This window comes from Ovis canadensis, chromosome 13 (assembly GCF_042477335.2).
Source record: "Ovis canadensis isolate MfBH-ARS-UI-01 breed Bighorn chromosome 13, ARS-UI_OviCan_v2, whole genome shotgun sequence".
Lineage (NCBI taxonomy): Eukaryota > Metazoa > Chordata > Mammalia > Artiodactyla > Bovidae > Ovis > Ovis canadensis.
In genome coordinates this window covers 69,388,008-69,408,537 of record NC_091257.1, presented here as the reverse complement: position 1 = coordinate 69,408,537, position 20,530 = coordinate 69,388,008, and the positions used below count along the sequence as shown (strand labels likewise).

Here is a 20,530-nt window from a genome sequence, read left to right as displayed (position 1 = left end):
AGGGACTGCGTGGAGCACACTGGGCAGATGAAACCCATCATGGAACTCCCGCATGGTAGGCTTCTGGGTGGACAGAGGGGGGGACAAGGCAGGCTGGCGAGCTGGGTGTGAGGGGAGAGCTGACAAGCAGCAACTCTCTGAAAGCAGGATGGGACATGGTGATTATACACATCCCCGCAACCCCTCCCACACCTACATGTGTTGCCCTCCTTGGCACATTCAGTCCCAAGTCTCCGTAAAGCCAGCAAGGTCAGGGGGACACCCTCAGAGCCAGTCAGCAGCCGACCCTGCCCTGGCCTCTGCCACCGAGTGCAGGAGCAGGTGGACACCCTGGCACAGTGCAGCCGTCGGCACGTTGCTCACCGACTGTGTGCTGAGCCAGGAACCACATGCTCTCCGAGGCTACCTGACGACCGAGCACACGTGAGGCATGGCAGCAGACGTGGGGGACACACGGGCCTCTGGAAAGCTGAGTTAGCCGGCTCTGCAGTTAAAGCATTAATTGGTAGAGGTGGGGTGAAGAATGAAGTGACAGAAGGCTTGCTAAATGGGTATTGTTTATTAAGGCTTGTATTCTTCTAGAGAAAGTTATCCGATCTCGTCCGAGACTCCGCACAGGCGGTAACGGTTCAAAGAAAGTGACACGTTCTAAATACAAGTCTAAATAAAACAGTTTGCACTGTGACTCGGAGGGCCTGTCGAGCACACAGTTTTCAGAAGCACCTGCACTCTGCATGGGAGGCCCTTTGCTCGAATCATGTGCGATGAGCGTGAGGCAGGCGTGCACACCACATTCCTGCTCTAACTCCCATGGCGAGTTCTTCAGTGACCCTCATTCCACAAAACATGACAGCAAATTGAGTTTCTAAAAGATTTTTTGTTTTACCCATTCAACAGGATAAAAGAAACTATAGACCCCACACACTGAACTTTGCGACCAGCAGCATCATCCATCACGCCCCTCTGGACTACCAGATCTCACGTTTAAAGCTCAGTATTATTGGTATAAAAACGTGGAACAGCTCGAGGACTCTCCAGTGAAGAAAAGGGGGAAGTAAGACGGTCTGCACACAGAAGGAACCCCTCCGCGCCCGGCCTGTGGTCACTTCCGACCAGGAACGCAGCAGACCCCAGACGCACACGGAGGCAGGAGGCAGGTGCTCCAAGGAGAGAGAAGGTTCACCAAACGTTTTGAAAAACTGAAATTTATCCTTCTGCCTAGTAGATGTCAAATGGGCAGATGAGCATCTCAGACAGATAACAGAAGAAATGGCAAAGCAGCTGAACAAGTCGGTCATCAGCCTGTGGACTTCAGCATCCTGAAGGGAAGCAAATTTAAAACACAGCACGCAAAATGGCAGACAACTCATGGTGTCTTATGTTCAGTATTAAAGCAAAAAGGGTGAGAGACAAAAGGTCCCACATAAAGATGTTAAATGACTGTGAATGTAAGAATAGGAACATAATGTTCCCCCAAAATAATAAATCTTTGGGATGAATTAAGTTTTTGTTTTTAAGGGTACTTACATTTCGCATTAGGTCAGTGTGATTGATAAGCTGACAAAAACATAGTCCTTTATTAGTGAGTTCTACAATACTATATGATACATACAAAAAATACAAATGAATGCAGATTCATCTGGGAGAACATAAACTACAAAGGACATAAAGATGTGAGCAGGCGAGCACTGCAAGAGGCCAGCAGAGCCGCCGCCGGGAGACAGCACCAGGCACACGCCCTCCAGCCGCGCAGCCCCACGTCAGACGGCAGGAGAGCCTGCTTGCTGAACCCTCACTGCTTGCTTCGACTCTGCCGTTCCTGTAAGGAAAGGGGAGAGTGTGATACACGGGCCACCGCGCACACAGACAACCTGCCTCCAAGTCCAGGTGCTGTGGCCAGATCTGGACTCTGCTCCCCGCTTGGCCACCACCCACAGCAGCTCCAAGCTTCGGGGTCCTGGCCACGTGGGCTGGGCACCTGATAACTGCCAACATGCGGTGAAACCTGGGCAGGGAAGGCTCCTCTGGCCACTTTGCTTCCTACTGCCCACAGGACTACCTTTCCCAGGGCGGGTGTGTGAGCAGCCTGTGAACACACTTCCAGCCCTCCACGTCCCCACGTCCGCCCACCTGCTGAAAGCCATCTCAGCCTCTCCTTACGATATGCCACTTGACTCGACTGCAAATGTGGCAACGTTCCCCTCCCTGCCACTGCCCGTCTCGATAGGATGAAGCTGGGAAAGGACCCTGCTGGGCAGAGGCTGGTCGATGACGCAACACTCAAACAATCAAGAGTCACCACACATGTACAGTGCAATGCAGTAAAAACACTCTCTTTTGCTAAAACCGACCTCACATACCTTCAGGTTAACAAGACCCCAATTCCCTGGTCCCCCATGTCGTCACCCAGGGCTGGTCAACCGCAGGAGCACCTGCCATACTTTTCATACTGTCCCCTTGTCCCGAAAAAGCCCCAAAGTATGTGTGAGCAGCCAGACTGGTGGACAGCTACGACTCCAGGAATTAGCTGCCTCCCCACCCTGAACTCTGACCTGGAGACACTAGGAGTTGTGTGTCCTGCATCCTCCCAGAAAGAGACCAGTTCTTGCCCCTCCTGGAGAGCAAGGCCGGACTCTCTTCCGAGTTCAGAGTGGCTGCGGCTGAAGTGATGCTGACAAGGGCGGGCTCCTCCCACAGCCCTGACTCCCTCTAACCATGACGATGACCATCACACCCTGAGACTGAAACAGACCCTTCTCAGACCAAGCCCAACAGAGGCCGATCGCTGCCTCCTCAGCAGAGGCTCAATCCTGACCCTCCATCTCTGCCCAGTTTTCCATGGAGTCGCTATGTCTGCAGAGCTGAGCGCAGGCCACAGCCAGTCTGGTCGTATGAGGAACTCTCCAGCTTGATTCTGTCACTTAAAACCTGCACTATTTTAAGCGCCCTAGGGAGTAGCCATCTCTAGATTTAAAGCCCAGAGGCTTGCACGCCTGGGTCTGATCCAGCTGCCACGAGACCAGGTGCTTCCCAACAAAGCCAGCCCGCTTTCAGATGGATAGCTGAGGTGAAGGACAGCAGCACGCCTGCCAAACAGCAAGTGCATCTTACCTTTCAACACAGCAGGTCTCTAAGCATCACAGTCATTTCAAACACCAGCTGATAAACAAAAAGACTACCCGAGAATCTCCAGGGTGGGCTTCCTGGTGGTGGTGGCCCCACCAGCAAGCTCAGAGGTTACGAGGGAGCTGCTTCCAGCCTCATCTCGGTCACGTCTTTTTTAAGGACACACCCAATTCCTGCCAGGAAATCAGTGCCAGCTGCCAACTCCAGGAGGAGCCACAGGGACAAGTGTCCTGGTAGACGTTTGTGGGGCCGAGACAAGACCCACCCACACTCTTCCACAGGCCACCGAGCCTGAGAGAGGCCCGAGATCTCTCTAGGACAGCAACAAGTTGGGGTTCCAAGACGTGAATTAACTTGGCACTGACCCCTGTGGACAAAGGTGGCTGGCTCATGGTGCCTGCTTCTGCAGTACCCCTGCCCCAGGGGTAGGGACAGCCCAGGGAAGCCGCCCAGCAAAGCCAGAGGACAGCCCTGCTAAGGAGGCTCCCAGAGGAACAGCTGGAAGCCACGAGCCCCAAGGGTCCGGGCTTGGGTGGCTCCTCCATCTACCTGTTCCCAACGTGCCAGCGCATCACCATGAGGCAAGTTCCAGGACAGAGGTACCTCACACACCCACCAGAGCAGGGCAGAAGTCTACCCCTCAGCTCATTACAACCATCAGAACCAAGGGCCACAGTGCATGAGACATACGCAGAGCCAGCATCTGGTCACCAGGGGCCTCAAGTCTCGTGAGCAAGACCTACGTCCTATCCAGGCAAATTCAGCATCTCCACATTTCATTTCATACCCGTTTCACACTAACTGAAAGTAAATAAGACATCTCTTTTCCAGATCAACCTGTTTCCAAAGCTTTGTGGGTGGTCAGTCTGTGTAACTTCCAAATTGCTACCAGCACTGTGCTCTCTTTATGTCCCATTTACAAGCCTTTCTGTCAGAAAACACTCAGGACACTGAATTCCCAGAGGGGCAAAGCATTTTTCTTTAAAAAAAAAAAAAACATGGAAGACTATAAAGGATTGAAAACCCACCTATTATCAACTGATATTTCATGAAAGAAAAGACATTTTAATACCAAAGCAGCAGGAAGAATCTCAGGCTCAACTCTTAACAAAATGGCTCTACCAGTGTGTCTCAGTGTCCCTTTCCTCCCCATTTCTGGGCCGGTCTCCTCCCCGTGCGCTGTCACAGGAGGTGGGGACCCGCTCAGAGACCAGTTCAAGGGTCTTCTGTTGTGCTTCCAGACATACACACTCCAGTTATGAACTGTCTGCATCCCAGTCTCCCCTGCCCACTGCTTATTAGATGGAGCAGATTCAGCATACTGGGTTTTTAAGACAGAATAAATAAGCAGCCACTTCTAGACTGGAGTGTCCCCACTGCTGAGGGCCATGCCCAGCTGCGCCTTGGTGGGAGCATCTGGCCCAGCAGCCTTGCCTGTCCACCCCGGGGCCACAGAACTCTATTTCTAAGTGTTCCGGGCTGGACCGAGACTGGGAAGCCCTGTTCTAACGAGTCACCCAAGTCCTCTACAACAAAGTCTGCAACCCAGTGTTTCTGAACAATTGGCAAGGACACAGGTGCTGTGGCAACAGCTGCTCAACGTCCATATTGGGCCAGGGACCCCGCCCGGCCAGGCTCACCTTGCGCACCACCTCCTCCTCCTCCTGGCGCCTCTCATAGTGTGAGAAGTCATCGAAGATGGAGGTGCTGTGCCTGTAGGAGGCGATGATCCGCAGCACCTGCCGTGCCTTCTCCAGGGGAACCTCCTGGGTGTCACGCGAGTTGGTGACCGGCTTGTTGTCGTTGTTTTCCAGCCGGATGTGCCGCAGCTGGCTGTTGGGCACATCCTTGACAAAGATCCACTTCACGTCAAACTTGCCCTTCCACTTGTCCTGGGACCAGACCCCGGCGCTGGTGCCATAGTCCACAGGTGACTTCATCTCGGCCACCCCGCAAAAATGGCCACTGCCATTGACACTGAAGAGCAGGTAGACAGGCCCCTTGCTGCCCAGGGCGCGGAAGGCACTGTCCAGGCGCCGGTTGCCATGCTCTGTGCTACACCAGAGCGAGTACTTGATAGAGCGGTGCACGTCATCCTCCGAGTAGCTCTTGATGATGAACACGCGCCCGCTCTTCAGGTTCCAGTCAAACTCCTTGGGGTTGTAGCTGTGGGCGGCTTTCAGTTTTTCTAGGATGGGGTGGGACTCTGTGCTCGGGGCTGTGCTGGGTTGGGCGCTCCCGGGGGAGTTACTGTCGCTGCCGGGGGCCCCGGTCTGCCCGAACGCCGCATTTCTGCTGCGAGGGGCAACCCAGCGGGTCTGGGGCAGCTGCTGGGGGCCCGTGTGCTGTGGTGGGGCCGGAAGAGGAGGTTGGGCGGGCAGAGGCTGCATGGCCGGCTGGGGCTGGGGGGCCGCCGAGGAGGCTGGCACCTGCTGGGGGGCCGGGGCTTTGGGCACAGGCCCCTTGTTGTCCCAAGTACCAATGTCCATGTTATGTTTAATAGGTGGTGGGGGCAGCGCCCCCCCGATGGCAGGCCCGCTCTTGGCCTTCATTTTCGGCTGTGGTTTAGCAGGTTTGCTGGCAATGGCAGCCCATGAGGTTGGCTTTGACACTGGCAGGGGCACATTCGTCCCACCGTTGCCAGAAAGGATGCCCGTCATGGCCACACTGCTGACGACCGACCCTACTGTCTTGACCGCAGAGGTGGTGACGTCCCCAATCTTCAGGCCCACCATGCCCTGCTCCAGGCTGTTCATTCCTGGTGCCTTGTTGAGGGTATCACCATGAAAGCCTGTCTGTCCATCCACAATCGTGCCACCCAAGGAGCTTGGGGGGTAGGTGTAGCTGTTCCCGTAGGCTGAACTTTGAGCCTGCTGACCCTGAGACCCACTCGTCCCCCAGGCCGAGAAGGCAGGGTTTTCAGGGAAGAAGTTAAACCTGTGCTGGTAGATGTTGCTCCCCAACCCCCCAGGCTGCCCGAAAACGGCATCGTGCACGAAGTGGTGGTCTCCGTTACTGAGCTGTCCGTAGGTGGTGAGGTAGGGGATTGGAGGGTCCCCTCCAGTAGACCACGGTGCCTCGTTGAGGGAATAGGGGAATCCGATGGATGGCGGGTAATAGCTGGACAGGTAGGGGTCGGCCATGGAGGGGTAACTGTTACTCTGCGGAAACAAGCACAGGAAGAGTTAGGCCATGACATGGCAGAGACGCTGCTGCGCCAAGCATGTCCACTTCAGCGCCGGTGTGAGCAGCACTGACTCTGCGCAACGGGAGCCCGAGCAGTATACAGAGGGCAAACCCCCAGATGACCCACGGGGCCACCCAAACACTCAGGACCACTTGTCACGATCGTGACTCAAGACAGCCCCCACCCCGCCACTCTACTTTTAAGACCCCTCACAGGAAGCAGCCTGAGGAGCAGGTCTCTGTCCTCCAGCAGTAACGCTGAGCAGGACACGGGCAGCACAGGCAGAGTGACAAAGCGCTCGAGAGGCAGCAGGCACTTCTAACAGCAGCCAGGATGCTCGCTGGCGACGCGCCTGGGTGGACACCCTTCCCTCTCAACCCTCAGGACTCCTGCCCCTGTCAAGGGCCGCTCCAGAGACCCCTCCACAGGCTTTTCTTGACATCTTCCTGGACCCCCAACCCCGAGCCCAAAGAGGTCTGGCCCCCTCAGTCTCCACTGTTTCCTGGGCAGGCTCTCAGAGGGGACCCAGCTATGGGGGATGGGCAAGTCTCCATAGCGTCTCCACATACCAGGGTCCCCTTTACTGGGAGAGCTGGGCTCCGAACCAGCCCTGCCTGACCCCTCCTGACACTGTCTGTCCCCACAGGACCACGGGGCACAAGCAGGCTGTGTACAGTGACCTCCAGCACTGGGAACTGCATATATTTTGATTCCCATCTTACTGGCAGCCCAGTCCCACATCAGCCAGATCTCCCTCCAAACTCTGAGAGCGAAGCAGCAGAGTAACAGGTGAAGCTGCTGGGACCAGCAGGGAACCTGCGGCGCCCTCCTCGCTGTGGTCTGCATCCCCTCCCCACAAAGATGGGGCTCGAGACCTTCCGTACATGGTGCTTAGGCCAACTGTCCAGGCTCCAGGTCACAGGGCAACTAAGCTGTGCTCACTTTGTTAGCCAGGCTGTGGGGCCGACCAGGGTTCAGGCTGCTCATGATCACCTCAGCCCCTCAGAAGCCCGCCTGACTGCGGCCTCAGGCTCTACAGACATGCTCCCCAGCTGGGCTCCTGAGACAGCAAACACGCTGTCTGCTTAGTCAGCCATGTAACCCAGGTCAGGAGGCTCAAGCTTACCGCCAGGGACATGGGTACAGAGACCAAAGGGATACAAAAAACTGCCCACTTCCTCTGAGCACACCAACACCTCTGTGATACAACAGTTATATCACGGGTTTAGTCAAAGAAGCAGTACAGAACAAACTCTTAAGGAGGACTCAGGTAAAACCACCCTGACGACTGCTTTCACACGTGAGATGTCTAATTATAGCCTCTGTATAATTCAGGGCCTCAAAAAAGGAAGGCTGACAGGTTTTCAAGGCAGAATTAGTCCAGTGATGGGAGAAAAACCATCCCCAAGTGTTGGACTCTTGGGGCACCCCCTCGTGACCAAATCTAAAGTGATAAACAAAACGGACACTCCAAACAGTAAAAACTCATAGTTGCTGACAGTCAGCCCAGGCGACCTTTCTTCAAAACCCAAACAGTAAAACAAAACAAACCTATAAATTAATTCTACAATTAAAGAGTTATTTTATACTTAAAACTTAACCACGTTAGGAAAGAGTCTCTCATTCTCAATGACCAGAATCACCTTTATAAAAGTTGAAATGTTTGATCCCTATATCCATTTTGCTGAGAAGAAAGAAATTCTGAAATTACTCAAATGCTTTAAGTTTCACAAACGACACAGTGACTCAACCATTACAGTGACCAAAAGACGGGACTGGAGGGGAAACAGAAAGGAGCCTCCAGAAGCCCAAGACACACACAACACCTGTGGAGCACTTTGAGGAGCATTCACATGGGGACAAGCCAGCTGGACCTCGCAGGATGGCATGTGAGAAACAGCAGACATGAGGTCTCGAGGTGATGCCATGCTGATCCCACAGGTGGAGGAACACCCCCCAGCACTTGAGGGGCTCTGCCCACATCTCATCAGAGGACACGACCAACGGCAAAGCTTTCGAAAAGGTTCCCAAATGGGTTTAAACTGACTACCAATGAATCAGCACTAGAACTTGAAACGAGTAAATTTAAGCAACATTCTTTTCTTAGGAGGTGAATGTTTCTCATTACACCCAGAACAACTGAATTATTCAAGAGGAAAAGTGAAAAAGGTGACTTTCCCTGTTTCTGTCAGCATCAACACAAGCGGGGACGCTGCTGAGTCTGCCAACAACCAGATGCTTGAGTGAAGACGCTGAGCCCCGGGGCCCCCTTTGTCCACATACTCGGCCCTCTGTCAGCCGGTAGCACTCACACCAAACTCGGAGGCACTGTCTCCAAAACTCTGAGCAGGAATTTTCTGGGTCCTTTCAGTCTTTTCTTACCTTTCAGAGGTAAACACAGAGAACTGGAAAGCAGGAAGGCCCTAAGGAGAGCAAAGTCAGGACAATCTGGTAGCCCCAGAAAGTGAAAGTGAAAGTTGCTCAGTTGTGTCCAACTCTTTGTGACCCCATGGCCAATACAGTCCATGGCCTTCTCCAGGTCAGAATACTGGAGTGGGTAGCTGTTCCCTTCTCCAGGGGATCTGCCTAACCCAGGGATTGAACCCAGGTCTCCTGCATTGCAGGCAGATTCTTTACCAGCTTAGCCACCAGGGAAGCCAAAGTATACTGGAGTGGATAGCCCATCCCTTCTCCAGCGAATCTTCCTGACCCAGGAACTGAACCAGGGTCTCCTGCATTACAGGCAGACTCTTTACCAGCTGAGGTACCAGGGAATCCCCAGGGCCCCACCCAAAGCCTCTCACCCTCACCCCTGGGCCCCCTACCCCAGCCCCGCTGTCCTCCCCCATGCTTTCTTTACCCTCACCATTTCCAAAATACTGACTGATGAGTATATCAAGTCACAGAAGCAGATCCAGAGCTGCTACATAAGGATGCTCCTTGAGGCCACTAGGAAGAAAAACATACCAGAAGCAGGGACCCCGGGCCTTTCTGAGGAAGGCAGACCTACCAGAGCGCGGGTACAAGTCACCCAACTCAACTGACAGGTGTGCTTTTAAATGTTTTCCGAATCATTTGAAGCCTTAAGGCTTCACAAACCAGAAAAACAGTGTCTCCAACTGGCTACTGCACACCACGTCTGGGTTAAAAAAAAGGTAAGAAAGCATCACAGGGCTGATGGATATGCCCACAACTTCCATCTTAGCAACAGCTCCACAGGTACACATGCGTCCACATACAGCTTTAAACACATACAGCTCATCTTGTGTCAACACCACCTCAGTAAAGACTGAGCGCACAGATGGGAAGTGGGCACTCACTGCTCCTGGCCACACCGATCACCACTCAGGCCTCCTCACTAGCAGCCTGGAGGGATATAGCAGCAGAGCCCACATCTAGAGGAGGGACTCTTGATGGCATCACAGCCCTGGTGAAGAAAGGAGTGGGACAAACAGGACCCATGGACCCTGCTGCACGCTGTGACAGAAGTCCCGCCCCTCAGTCCACAGCCTGGCTCTGCCACTGGGCACAGCAGAACCTCTCTGGCCCTCACAGTCTGTGTTCCTAATATGCAAAGGCCAGGAAAACTAGGATCTAAGAGCCCTCCTGAGTGGCACGCTTCCTACACAACTGGGCATTTCTGGACAGTCTACTTTCAATCAAGAGTTTTCTCAACAGAGTCCCTCTTAAGTGATGTGCTGTCTAGTCATCTTGCTGAGAACTGCACATCTTAACATGCAGAATGAAGGGGCTATTTTTTAAGTGTCCACTGACAGCACCAACCTACCCTAGTCTTTCCAAATGGCCTCCCCAGAGTAAGACACCTGGGAGTACTCCACTGACATCGGAAAGTCACCTACTCAAACATCCCTGATGGTCCAGTGATTAGGAATCTGCCTGCCAATGCAGGGAACACAGGTTCAATCCCTGCCCTGGGAAGATCCCACATGCCACAGAGCAACAAAGCCCGTGCACCACAACTACTGACCCTGTGCTCTAGAGCCCATGGGCCACAACTACTGACCCCATGTGCAACAACTACTGAAGTCCGCACGCCCTAGAGCCCGTGCTCCATAATAAGAGAAACCACCGCAATGAGAAGCCCACACACCACAACAAAGAGTAGCCCCCGCTTGCTGCAACTGGAGAAAAGCCCACAGGCAGCAATGAAGATGACCCAGAGCAGTCAAAAATAAACTTTAAAAAAAGCCATCTACTCCTTTTTAAAACATCCTACCTTATGAAAATTTGTTTTAAGTGAAGCAACCTCCTCTCCCGATATTTTTGGTTAAAATTTAATACGTAACACTGCTGGAGCAAATCACGCAAGAGAAATAAGTTTAAGTCTGCTCAACTTCCTGCCACGCCTCTAGCTGAAAGGCCATCACCGAGCAGTCTCTTGTGCTGCCGAGAGGAGGGGTGGGTTCTCGGGGATGGGGTGGGGTGTGTGTGGCCCTCAGCCTCTGTCCTGCCAAGTGGAGGAGGAAAAAGGAGAATGGAGAAAAGCCCTAAGACACTCCAGAGAAGAGCAGACAAGCAAGGAAACAGGCAGCCCAGCTTCATTCCACAGGAAAGAGGCAGAGCCTCATTTGATTCTAAAGCAAACATACACCATGCACTTTAAAAGTAACAGACGTTTTGTTTAAACTTGAACTCAAACTGAGCTAGTGGTTTTAGACAGGACAACACAGCCCCCCAGGAGACACCTGTGACATTTCTGGTTGTCACACGGGATGGCATGGATGACATTTCATGGATGCAGGCCCAGGAGGCTCCTAAACATTCTAGTGTGCAAGATGGCCCCCCAAACAGAAAGCACTTCAATTCACAATCCCCTTACTGCCATGGCTAAGAAAACAACACTTAAGAGAATGGATGGCAACAACCCATTAGGTACTGCCTTGGGCTCTAAGGGCACCCTGTAGTCTCACCCTGCCCACAACTCTTTCAGGAGTCACCTCTTCAAATTCTAGAGAAAAGTAACCGAGCACAGGGAGGGCAAACCATCAAGAAAGTGTCACAGTCAGCAGTGGCCTGAAGAACCCAAAGATGGAGCCTCACTCTAGAGTCCTGCTCTAGCTGCTCCTAGACCAAAATTCCAATTGCTCAGAGTTTAAAAAAAAAAAAAAAGTCTCTGGAAAGCTTCAGAGAAATAAGTGCAGCTCCACTTTGTCAAACGCAATGCCATCGTTGACCCAGCAATGCTGAGACCAACCAACTAGAATGCTGCATGCCTACCAGCCCCAGTGGGATGTCATCTCCTCCAGAGAGAAGACCAGCTTCACTGCGCTCATGCCCCAACTTCCATGTGATGCTGCTCTTCAAAACAAGCCTTTGTCAGCTTCTTACTTTACCTTTAGTACTTTATGGTCTGCATCTCTGCTGTTCAGGATGATAAAGTAAGAAATACAGTAGTAAAGGTGTATTTACTTTTTCAAAGCTCAGTTGAAATAAATGCAAACATGTTATAAAAAGATAAACTCACCTGGTTTGACTGTCCAGAAAGGTAGGGCTCAAAGTCATTGTCATGAACGGTATCCTTCTGATGCAAAGAACCATTTTGTACTGCAAGAGAATTTGCAACATATTACCTTCGAATTCTTAAAACCTTGCTTTTAATCATGGAAATTGGAAAAAGTCAAGTTTATGTCCATCAACTTCTAGAAATTGCTTTTACTTTAAAAATGGACAGACATTCAGAATTGATACACAGCTAATTAGAAAAGTGATACAAAACTTTCAATAACTTAGGTTACGATTTTTACGAAAATTATTTGGAATTTGGTAGACACTAACAAAACAGAGGTGCAGATGAGATAATGCCAGGAACTCATAACCCGGTTTCAAAGGTCTTTGTATGCCCAGTGAGGAGTGAGGCTGGGAAGCTATAACTGGACGTCTCTGAACTATTATCTGGCTGCACTCTTACTTTCCACTGTCACCACACTCAGCCAGGAAAGGAGGGGAAGGTAAAGAAGTGCTGGACCTTCTCCAATCTCCAAACGTGATAACCCTATTTGGTTACACCCGAGGCACACACACCCCGTTTCAAAATAGTCTATGGAGTAAACATGAAGCGTCACCAGTTTTCCCAGGAGTGAGTTCTGGGGGTGGACCCCAAGCCAGACTATCCCAAGAGATTACAAGACACCCAAAAGACAGAGGCTTGAACTACTGGGGTAAGGCACCAGAGTACAGGGCCAAGGGGCCAGCCCCATGCCTGGGGTCACGGACAGGAGGATCGCTCAGCCCCTGGCCTCCTTTTCTCCCCCGCCACTACCCTGCGGAAAGAGGGAACTACGGAATTACTCTCCCGGTCGATTTACTTACTTCTTGAAAAGTCCCTGTTTTTGACCTGTTTCGTCTCCCCCAATATCAAAAGCAGAAGTTTTCTCTCCCTGAAGCTGAGAAAGGAAAACTCCGCGGTCCCGGCCGCCGCTTCGGAGACCTCGCTCTCCCCCATACACGTGCACCGGGTCTCGGCGAGCGCCGCCCCCTCCGCTCCCGGGCCCCTCCGCCCCGGTCCCTGGCTGTCGTCCCGACTTCGCTCACCTTTATTATCTTGTCCTTTTGTTCTCTGATTCGCCGCAGGCCGGACATGCGAACGGACAGCACCCGGGGAGAAGAAACACAACTTATCCACGAGAACCCCTCCCGGCGGGCGGCGCGCTCCGGCCCGAACCGGTCCGTGGCCCCAGACGACGGCGCTCCGGTCCCGTGACCCCAGCCCTAACCCGCGACCCAGACCCCGGCACCGCGAGCGGCCCCCGCGACCCCGCCGCCCGGCCCCGCGACCGCGGTCCCGCCACTACCTGGGGGTCCACGCTGGTGGCCGACATGCTTCATTAACAGCCGGCGCGGCGCGGGGCCAGGGCGCCCGCCGGCTCGGGCCTCCCCGCGAGGCCGGGCCTGTCACCCGAGCTCTCGCGGCCCCGGGCCCGCCGCCTCCTTCCCGGGCGCCGGCCGGCCGGGCGGCGGCGGCGGCGGCGGCGGCCGGGCGCGCGGGCCGCTTGTGGGCAGGCGCGAGGCGGCTAGCAGGACGGGACGCACTGACTCGGCGCCGACTCCAATGGCGGCGGCGGCAGGGGCAGCGGCGGCGACGGCAGCGGCAGCGGCAGCGGCAGCGGCGGGGACCAGGCGGCGCGACGTCAGCGAGCGCGGGGCAGGCCGGGAGGTCGACGGTAGCCACGCGCCGCGCCTGCGCGCTGCCCCCCGGCGGGACGGATCTCGCGCTCTGGTCCCAGTTTTGCGCGGCGGGATGGGGCTAGCCCCGGCAATAACGTGGGCATGTCCTGAAGTGCCGCGGGCCCAGCCCCGCAGGTGTGCACCTGTCTGGCCTCGCTACCTCAGCCACAGCGGTGGCAATGATGCTGCGGCTGCACGGCGCGTGCCGGCACAGGTTGGCGCAGATTGTGAGCCCGGTGGCACCCTCCGCGCTTGTCCCTCAGGTGTGAAGAAGAGCAACCCGCGAGTGCGAACGTCCGCTGAAAGCCACTTTCAGCGGGCTGCAGTCCGCTCTACCCCACACCTCGCCCCAAACGCCCCGCCAACCCTCGGAGGGGAGCCCAGGCTCTGAGGTTAGCGGTCCTCCGGTGGCTGCTCCTGGACTTCTGCAGGCTCTGTTCCCATTGCGCCCTAGGCTCGGGCATCCTGAGATTGCCGCCTAGCGAGTGCTCTCTTGGGTCTCCCCAGCTTATAACCATTTTGCATTTAGATTCTTGACCTCAAATTTCACCACAGGGAGGAAAACAGTTCAGCGCTGCACTTTGCCTTAGTCCAGGACCTGCTCAGGGCATTAGAGTCTCTATTCGGGGAATGGAGAGACACTTCTTGCCCTCCTTCCTGAAGGGACATCACTTCCCCACTTATCACTCACTCCCACCCTATCCCACACCAGGCCCCCAGCCTAGACACCTAGCGGGCCTCCCAACTCCTGTGGCCCTCCTCCAACATGGCTTCCAGATAGGTCTCTTCTTTTCCAGCTCTGGCATTTGTAACATCTTCCCAAGGCCTAGATCTGCTGAAGGTGAAAGGCCTAGAATGCTGGCTCTCCCACCTTCTGGTGGCCCCAAGTGTCCCTGGCTCTCTGCCTGTGTCTCACACGAGCTTCTCCCTGTGTTGTGTCTCTGAAACTTCCTCTTCCCATGAGGACACTGTCATTGGATTTAGGGCCACCCTAATCCAGTGTGACCTCATCTAAGCTTCATTGTATTTACACAGACCCTATTTTCAAATAAGGCCATATTCACAGGTACCCAATGGACAGGAGTCTGGGGGTTCACTGTTCAGCCAGGACAGGGATCACAAATGATATCAACTGAAACATTTGAGGTGCTCAACAGGGGCTGAAATATAGGCCTCAGGTGGTGCAGCCACATCAGGCTGCTGGCCAGGGAAGAGGCAGGCAGGATCTGAGAGCCACCATTGGACCTACCCCAGACTGCCACCCAGCCAGCTGGGAAATCCGGCAGTGGTCCTCACTGATGTTGGGGGGTGGGGTAGCGTGAGGATCGCCCAGAGCAGGGAGCAGAGGGTCCTCAGAGGCCCAGTGTAGAGATTCTGTGGGCCCAGCATAGGGCCTGAGGCCCCCTAGACCAGCCCTGAGGGGGGAAGCCTTTTCCTCTGGCAAACCAGCAGACACAGGAAGGATGGAGTCACAGAGTCTGGAGCTGGGCTTCCTGTTCCTGGTTAGGCCGTGAACGGAGTAGGAGAAACTGTCCCAGCTCCTGGCACAGGGAGGGGATGTGGGGGCCTCAAGTGGTGGTGACCAGCTCAGACTTTAGGGCAGACTGGGACCTCTGGGGAGAGGATGGCCTGACCCCAGGATCTGTGCTGGGACCAGCCAGCTCTCCCCACTGCCCAGAACACTCTGCTCCTGCCCTCCACCACCTGACCCCTGGTCACCCTTCAGCTTTGGGGAGGAGCCACGTCCACGCAGGCACGTGACTCAGGGGTTTCCTGCCAAGAGGTCCAGCAGAGAGAACCCACCGTATACTGGGCACCCCCAGGTACCCCCTCCCTGCCATATCCAGCTGGGATGGGATTGTCTAAATGTTTCTACAAATGATTTAAAAAGGATTGATTTTCTATTTATTTCAAAGGCACATGAGCGCATGGTTAAAAACCTCATCTAGAACTTCCTCAGCAGTCCAGCAGTTAGGACTCAGTTCTTTCACTGCTGTAGCCCCGGCTTCTATCCCTGATGGGGGGAACTAAGATCCCACAAGATGCATGACACTGCCAAAAACAAACACACCTTATCTGTGTACTCAGAGGAACAAGGTGGGAGGCAGGCCTTTCTAGCCTCGCTGACCCTGACGCACATGCACACCTGTGCAGGGACACCCAGAAGGAGGCTCCTGCAGGCAGGATCACTGGGTCAAGGGGCACGCATATTGGCCACCTGCATGGTGTTAGAACTGGCAGGTCACTCCCAGAAGAGGCCTGTGGATTCACTGGCAGGTAGACCTTCCCCCAACTGGGGGTGGGGCCTTAAGGGTATAGGCCCTGTTTGCTGCAGCAAACAGCCCCACTGGGGTTGGACAGAACTCACCCAACAGCTGGCCTCCTGGGGCCTGCAAACAAAGATACCCGTTCACCAGAGGGTGATGGAGGTGCCTGTGCTGGCATCGGCCACTCCCCGGTCCCCTTCTCACCTAAACTTGGGGCTCATGGCCTCCTTCCAGAAACCTCCTCCTTGGTACTTTCTCTGGGGCTGCTGCATACCTCCTAAACCTGCTTTTCCTGCTCCTGGCTCCAGAGGAAACTTGACGGGCCTCCTGTGATTTACAGAACATCTTTGAAACCGCCTCCCTTCAAATGTCTCATTGGGTCACTAATCCCCTGAGTGTTAACTGAGCATGACTACATGCTCTGCATCTGTGGGGCTCTGGGGATAGAAGCAGTCTTTCCTCCTTGCCACCCCACCCCCTCGTGGGGGATGCCTCACAGCCTGCAAAGTGCTGATTGGTTGACTATTCATTGAGGGGAAGGCTCAAGAGCAGAGATGCTGCCCCGTGACCCAGAGGAGAGAGAGATGGGGGTGAACAGAGTACCTTGGACCAGAGCTGAGATGGAGCCAGGAGGGGTGACTGCCTGGGGTTGGTCCCTGAATGGACTCAGGACAGGCAGACACTCACCAGCCAGGACTGGGAGGCAGGGCACAGAACTGGCTGCCCATCCACTGGAAGACGAGCTCCCACAGTCTGGGTCATGCCCCTGTCCACTGCTAAGTGCTGGGAAGACAGCTTGGCGTAGGAGAGATGCACAATCTAACAGGTAGAGAGCAAATGAGTGAGATAGAGGCGGTTCTGGCTTCCTGGAGCCGCTAAGCCTCCCAGAAGCTAAAGCTTGCCTAGGCCATGCAGCTAATCCGTGGCTGGCTGGAGGCAGCCCTGGGCTCTTCCCCTGGGTGGTGGCTGAGCTCCACATGGTCAAGGGCCTCAGCAGCAAACCATCATCTGTCCCCAGAGACAGTACCAGGTGGTGTGGGGCCCAGAAGTCTCTCAGGTGTGAGAGCAGGACTTACCCTATGGGGTGGTTGATAGAACAGCAGGGAATATGTTGCTCTGCAGCATCATTCCAACTCAGGAGGCATCAACCTTGGCAGTGAGGTGATGCAGGCAAGCTTCCAGTCCTGTGGGGCTGCCATAGTGCTGGGCGAAACCTGGGCCCTTGTTTCAAAAGCCAGAAGAGCCTTCCCTTCCCTCTGCCATCTCTCTGTGACCCACAGTAGTGTTTATTATTTATTATCTGCTGTTTAATGTTGGGGGCTCACAGAGGGGACACAGACCCTGGCAGACACCTGGGGCCCATCCCTATTAATCAGTGTCCCTCTGTGTTCACCCCATTAGACTCCCCCCCAGAGGCAAGGGGAAGTGATGGTCACTGGTGGGGGGATAGGGGAGTGGGCAGCCAAGAATTTGTCCTAGAGGAAGGGCTGTTGGGAGACCCCAATGTGGCCCTGAGTCCCAGTGGATGGCACTTTGTTGTTGTTCAGTTGCTAAGTTGTGTCTGACTCTTCAGGACCCCATGGACTGCAGCACGACAGGCTTCCCCATCCTTCACCATCTTCTAGAGTTTGCCCAAGTTGATGTCCATTGAATCGGTGATGCCATCCAACCATCTCATCCTCTGTTGCCCTCTTCTCTTTCTGCCTTTAATCTTTCCCAGCATTACGGTTTCTCCAGTGAACCAGCTCTTCGCATCAGGTGTCCAAAGGATTGGAGCTTCAGTATCAGAATCAGTCCTTCCAAAGAGTATTCAGGGTTGATTTCATTTGACTAGTTTGATTTCCTTGCCTTCCACGGGACTCTCAAGAGTTTTCTCCAGCACCACAGTTCAAAAGCATCAATCAGATGGCACTTTACAAAGCATACATTAAAAGACAGAAGTATTAAGACTGTCAAGATGGTGACCACAGAGCTTTAACCCCCAAGTGCCAGCTCATCTCAGTGTGGGCCAAATGCTTGAGGCCCCAAGACACCATGGGGACTCTACTAGAGGTCCACGGAGATCGGGGACCGTGGGAGTTGTGTGGCCACAAAACAAGGGGAGGGGCAGCGCCAGGAGAAGCCGAGGGCCGGTGTGACAAGACCTTGCGAGACACATCAAGGGCTGCGGGTGGGCTCGGCACCTGGGGAGGGCAGGCAGCTGGGACAGGAGTGAGGGGCCAGCTCGGGGGAAGGGACTGGCACCAGGAGGGGTCCTAGGGGCAGGGGAGCAGAATCTCGCTCGACAGACAGCCCTCTTGTGTGAGAAAGGACGCCCACAGCCTGCAGCAATTGTCCTGGGACAGAGAAGGCCCTCTGCACAGCTCTCCAGACGTCTTATCACCCTCTTCTGTCTAGCGGCACATCCTGCTAAAATTCTGGGGAGTGCCCCACCTCCCTCCCTGTTTGAGGGTGGGCACCTCACCTGGTCCCATCGCCAGCCCAGTATAGCGGCTGGGCCCCCTGACATGAGATGCCTCTCTGGCGGCTGAGCTGTGAGCGCAGGAGCTGTCGGTGGTCACTCACTGAACGTTCCGGACTCCGCCTTCCCGCCTTTCCCTCCCCTGGGCGGCGCCTCAGTCCACGCCCTCCCCGCCTCTACCCCGCTCCGGGCCTCCCAGCTCAGGTTCAGGGTCACCTGGGCTTGGGGAAGGGGCAGGAACGAGTCAGGCTCAGCTGTGCTGGGTCCTCTTCAGAGACAAGCCGGTCGTCCTGCCCAGGCCTGGGGCCGCGCGCGCCCAGGAAACCGTCTGTTTCCACAAGCCCGGGCGATGCGTACTGGGGCGCCTAGGCAGCCTCGAAGCTGTGGTCCAGACAGCCGCTCGTGGGCGGGGCCCACCTCAGCCGGAGGGAGATGCGCGGGTCTAGGCTGGCGGCCCTGGCGCTCGCTTTCTCCGAGCGCCCCCTGCTGGTGGTTTGCGACTCTGCCCGCGACTCTCGCCGCAGGCCTGGAGTCCCCGCGCCTGGCTGGGCTGCTGCTGAGGTTGCACAAGCTGCAAGGCCCCAGAGCAGAGGTTCCCGGGCCAGGACCCCGCAGAAGCACGCCCAACATCTGTGCCTTGCCCACCCCCTCTGGCTGCTTTCTGCATTGACCCCCAAATAAAGCTTTTCCACCGCAGTCTTGGTTCAGGGTCTGCTCTGGGGGGATCCACCCCAGCCTCAGGTGTTAGGTGGGTTAGTGCACAGCACCCTTTCCTAAAGGTGAGTTTAAAAAGCCGTCCTCCACCCTCTCCCTCCCCCTCCCTCCGCTCTCCCCTCTTCCCCCACCCTGTCCTCCACAAGGAGTCGGGTCCCAGGTGGGGCATGCCCCGCCATGTGGGGTCTGTCTACAGAGGCTCTGAGGCTGAGTGTAGGTGGGGAAGGTAGGGGTCCCAGCCCCAGGCCCCCAACCCATGCCTGCTCTGCCGTGCTTGCCTGGTACCCTGTGGTCACCTGGAGTTCTGGCTCTGTGGCCACAGGTCAGGTGGTGCCTGGGCCAGCCAGGTTCCCAGACCTTCGAGTCAGGAACTCATGGAGTCTTTTCTCAGCCAGGAGAGAGGTGGGGTGGGGGTACAGAGATGGGCCCCCACTCCCCTTTCCCAGAGGAGTCTGTGGTGCCCCTAGCTGGGTCAGCAGGCCCCGCGTCGCAGCACTGTCTCCTGGAAACTCAGGAGCCTGGAAGGAGGCCCGAGGCCTGGACCTGACCGAGCTTGATGAGCACCCTCCCCTGCTTGGTGCTGACTCAGATCCGGGTCTTGGAAGCCTCATTCCAGGGGAATAAGTCCAGTAGGTCTACCCACCACCCACGTGACCCTGGTCTCCGCCGTCTCAAAGGAAAGCCAGAGCACGTTCGAATAGCTGCATGGACTTTTCCATGTAAGTTTTCTCAGGTGGGCGTGTGGCTCTCAGGGAGACAAGTGCTGTGATGATGCTGGTCTGGTTGCCACCATTCTTGCCTGGCCTTCCCAAGCCAAGCCCCATCAAGCTGGGGGGACCCCTAAACTGGGGATATTCCTCTCCAACCCCAGCTGGTTCTGAATCTTTTGAGGAGAGTAGGGGTGTGGTCTGACTCTGGGAGCAAATTGTATGGGGTATTGGATCATCTCTGGGCTCCTGTCTCTAAACAGGTTGGGATGACCTACCCGCCCTCTCCTTTCTGGCATCATCCTGCTTGGGGAGATTTCACTGTAAAGAAGTGAAATGCCCCCCCAAGTCTGTCAGGGGAGCCATCTGAGGCATTGGTCAACACTCGTTCATGTTTAAAAACTGACTTACAAAAAGAAAGAAAGAAGCTAAAACCAAAAACACCCCAGTGAAAGTGAAAGTGTTAGCCGCTCAGTCATGTCCAACTCTTTGTGACCCCATGGACTGTAGCCTACCAGGCTCCTCTGTCCATGGGATTCTCCAGGCAAGACTACTGGAGTAGGTAGCCATTCCCTTCTCCAGGGATTTTTCCCAACCCGGGGATTGAACCTAGGTCTTCTGCATTGCAGGCAGATTCTTTACCACCTGACCCACCAGGGAAGCTGCCCCTCATTAAAAAAAACACCTCAGTATGTGCCCATTAAAAAAAAAAGCTGGCATACAGCATTACTTGAGGAAAAGGGGCAAACACACAGAGCATGTCTGAAAGAAAACAGCAAAACAGCAACAGCAGAACCCTCCCAGTGGAGGGGAGGCTGACAGCTTTTTTCTATTGCTTCTTTTGAAATAATTTTAAATTCCCAGAGAGTTGCAAAGAAACATG

The 20,530-nt window shown here is 54.9% G+C and overlaps 1 protein-coding gene and 1 long non-coding RNA gene across 4 annotated transcripts; both read right to left on the bottom strand.

Annotated features, from left to right (window-relative positions):
* Nucleotides 1–540: 540 nt before the first annotated feature.
* Nucleotides 541–13,482, bottom strand: YTHDF1 (YTH N6-methyladenosine RNA binding protein F1). 3 transcript variants are annotated; one of them, XM_069546729.1, is made up of 6 exons: nucleotides 13,126–13,463; nucleotides 12,866–12,890; nucleotides 11,799–11,878; nucleotides 11,552–11,695; nucleotides 4,767–6,287; nucleotides 541–1,819 (listed from the first exon to the last, which is right to left on the bottom strand). In XM_069546729.1, exons 5-6 carry the CDS (start codon nucleotides 6,267–6,269, stop codon nucleotides 1,793–1,795), a joined length of 1,530 nt encoding a protein of 509 aa, XP_069402830.1. In that variant the 5' UTR covers nucleotides 6,270–6,287; nucleotides 11,552–11,695; nucleotides 11,799–11,878; nucleotides 12,866–12,890; nucleotides 13,126–13,463; the 3' UTR covers nucleotides 541–1,792. The 3 variants fall into 3 exon arrangements, with proteins under 3 accessions (XP_069402830.1, XP_069402827.1, XP_069402828.1); XM_069546726.1 differs by lacking the exon at nucleotides 11,552–11,695 and having other exon boundaries at nucleotides 13,126–13,482; XM_069546727.1 differs by lacking the exons at nucleotides 11,552–11,695; nucleotides 12,866–12,890.
* A 3,564-nt stretch (nucleotides 13,483–17,046) lies between these two features.
* Nucleotides 17,047–18,609, bottom strand: LOC138417889 (uncharacterized). Its single transcript, XR_011248328.1, has 2 exons — nucleotides 18,230–18,609; nucleotides 17,047–17,676 (listed from the first exon to the last, which is right to left on the bottom strand). It is a non-coding gene; the product is annotated as an uncharacterized lncRNA (long non-coding RNA).
* Nucleotides 18,610–20,530: the final 1,921 nt, after the last annotated feature.

Coding starts and splice junctions, on each gene's coding strand:
- YTHDF1 (XM_069546726.1), bottom strand. CDS start 13,152: ATGTCGGCCACCAGCGTGGACCCCCAG. Junction 12,891..13,125: donor CCACCAGCGTGGACCCCCAG/GTAGTGGCGGGA, acceptor GCGGCGAATCAG/AGAACAAAAGGACAAGATAA. Junction 1,820..4,766: donor AGGAGGAGGTGGTGCGCAAG/GTGAGCCTGGCC, acceptor CTTTCCTTACAG/GAACGGCAGAGTCGAAGCAA.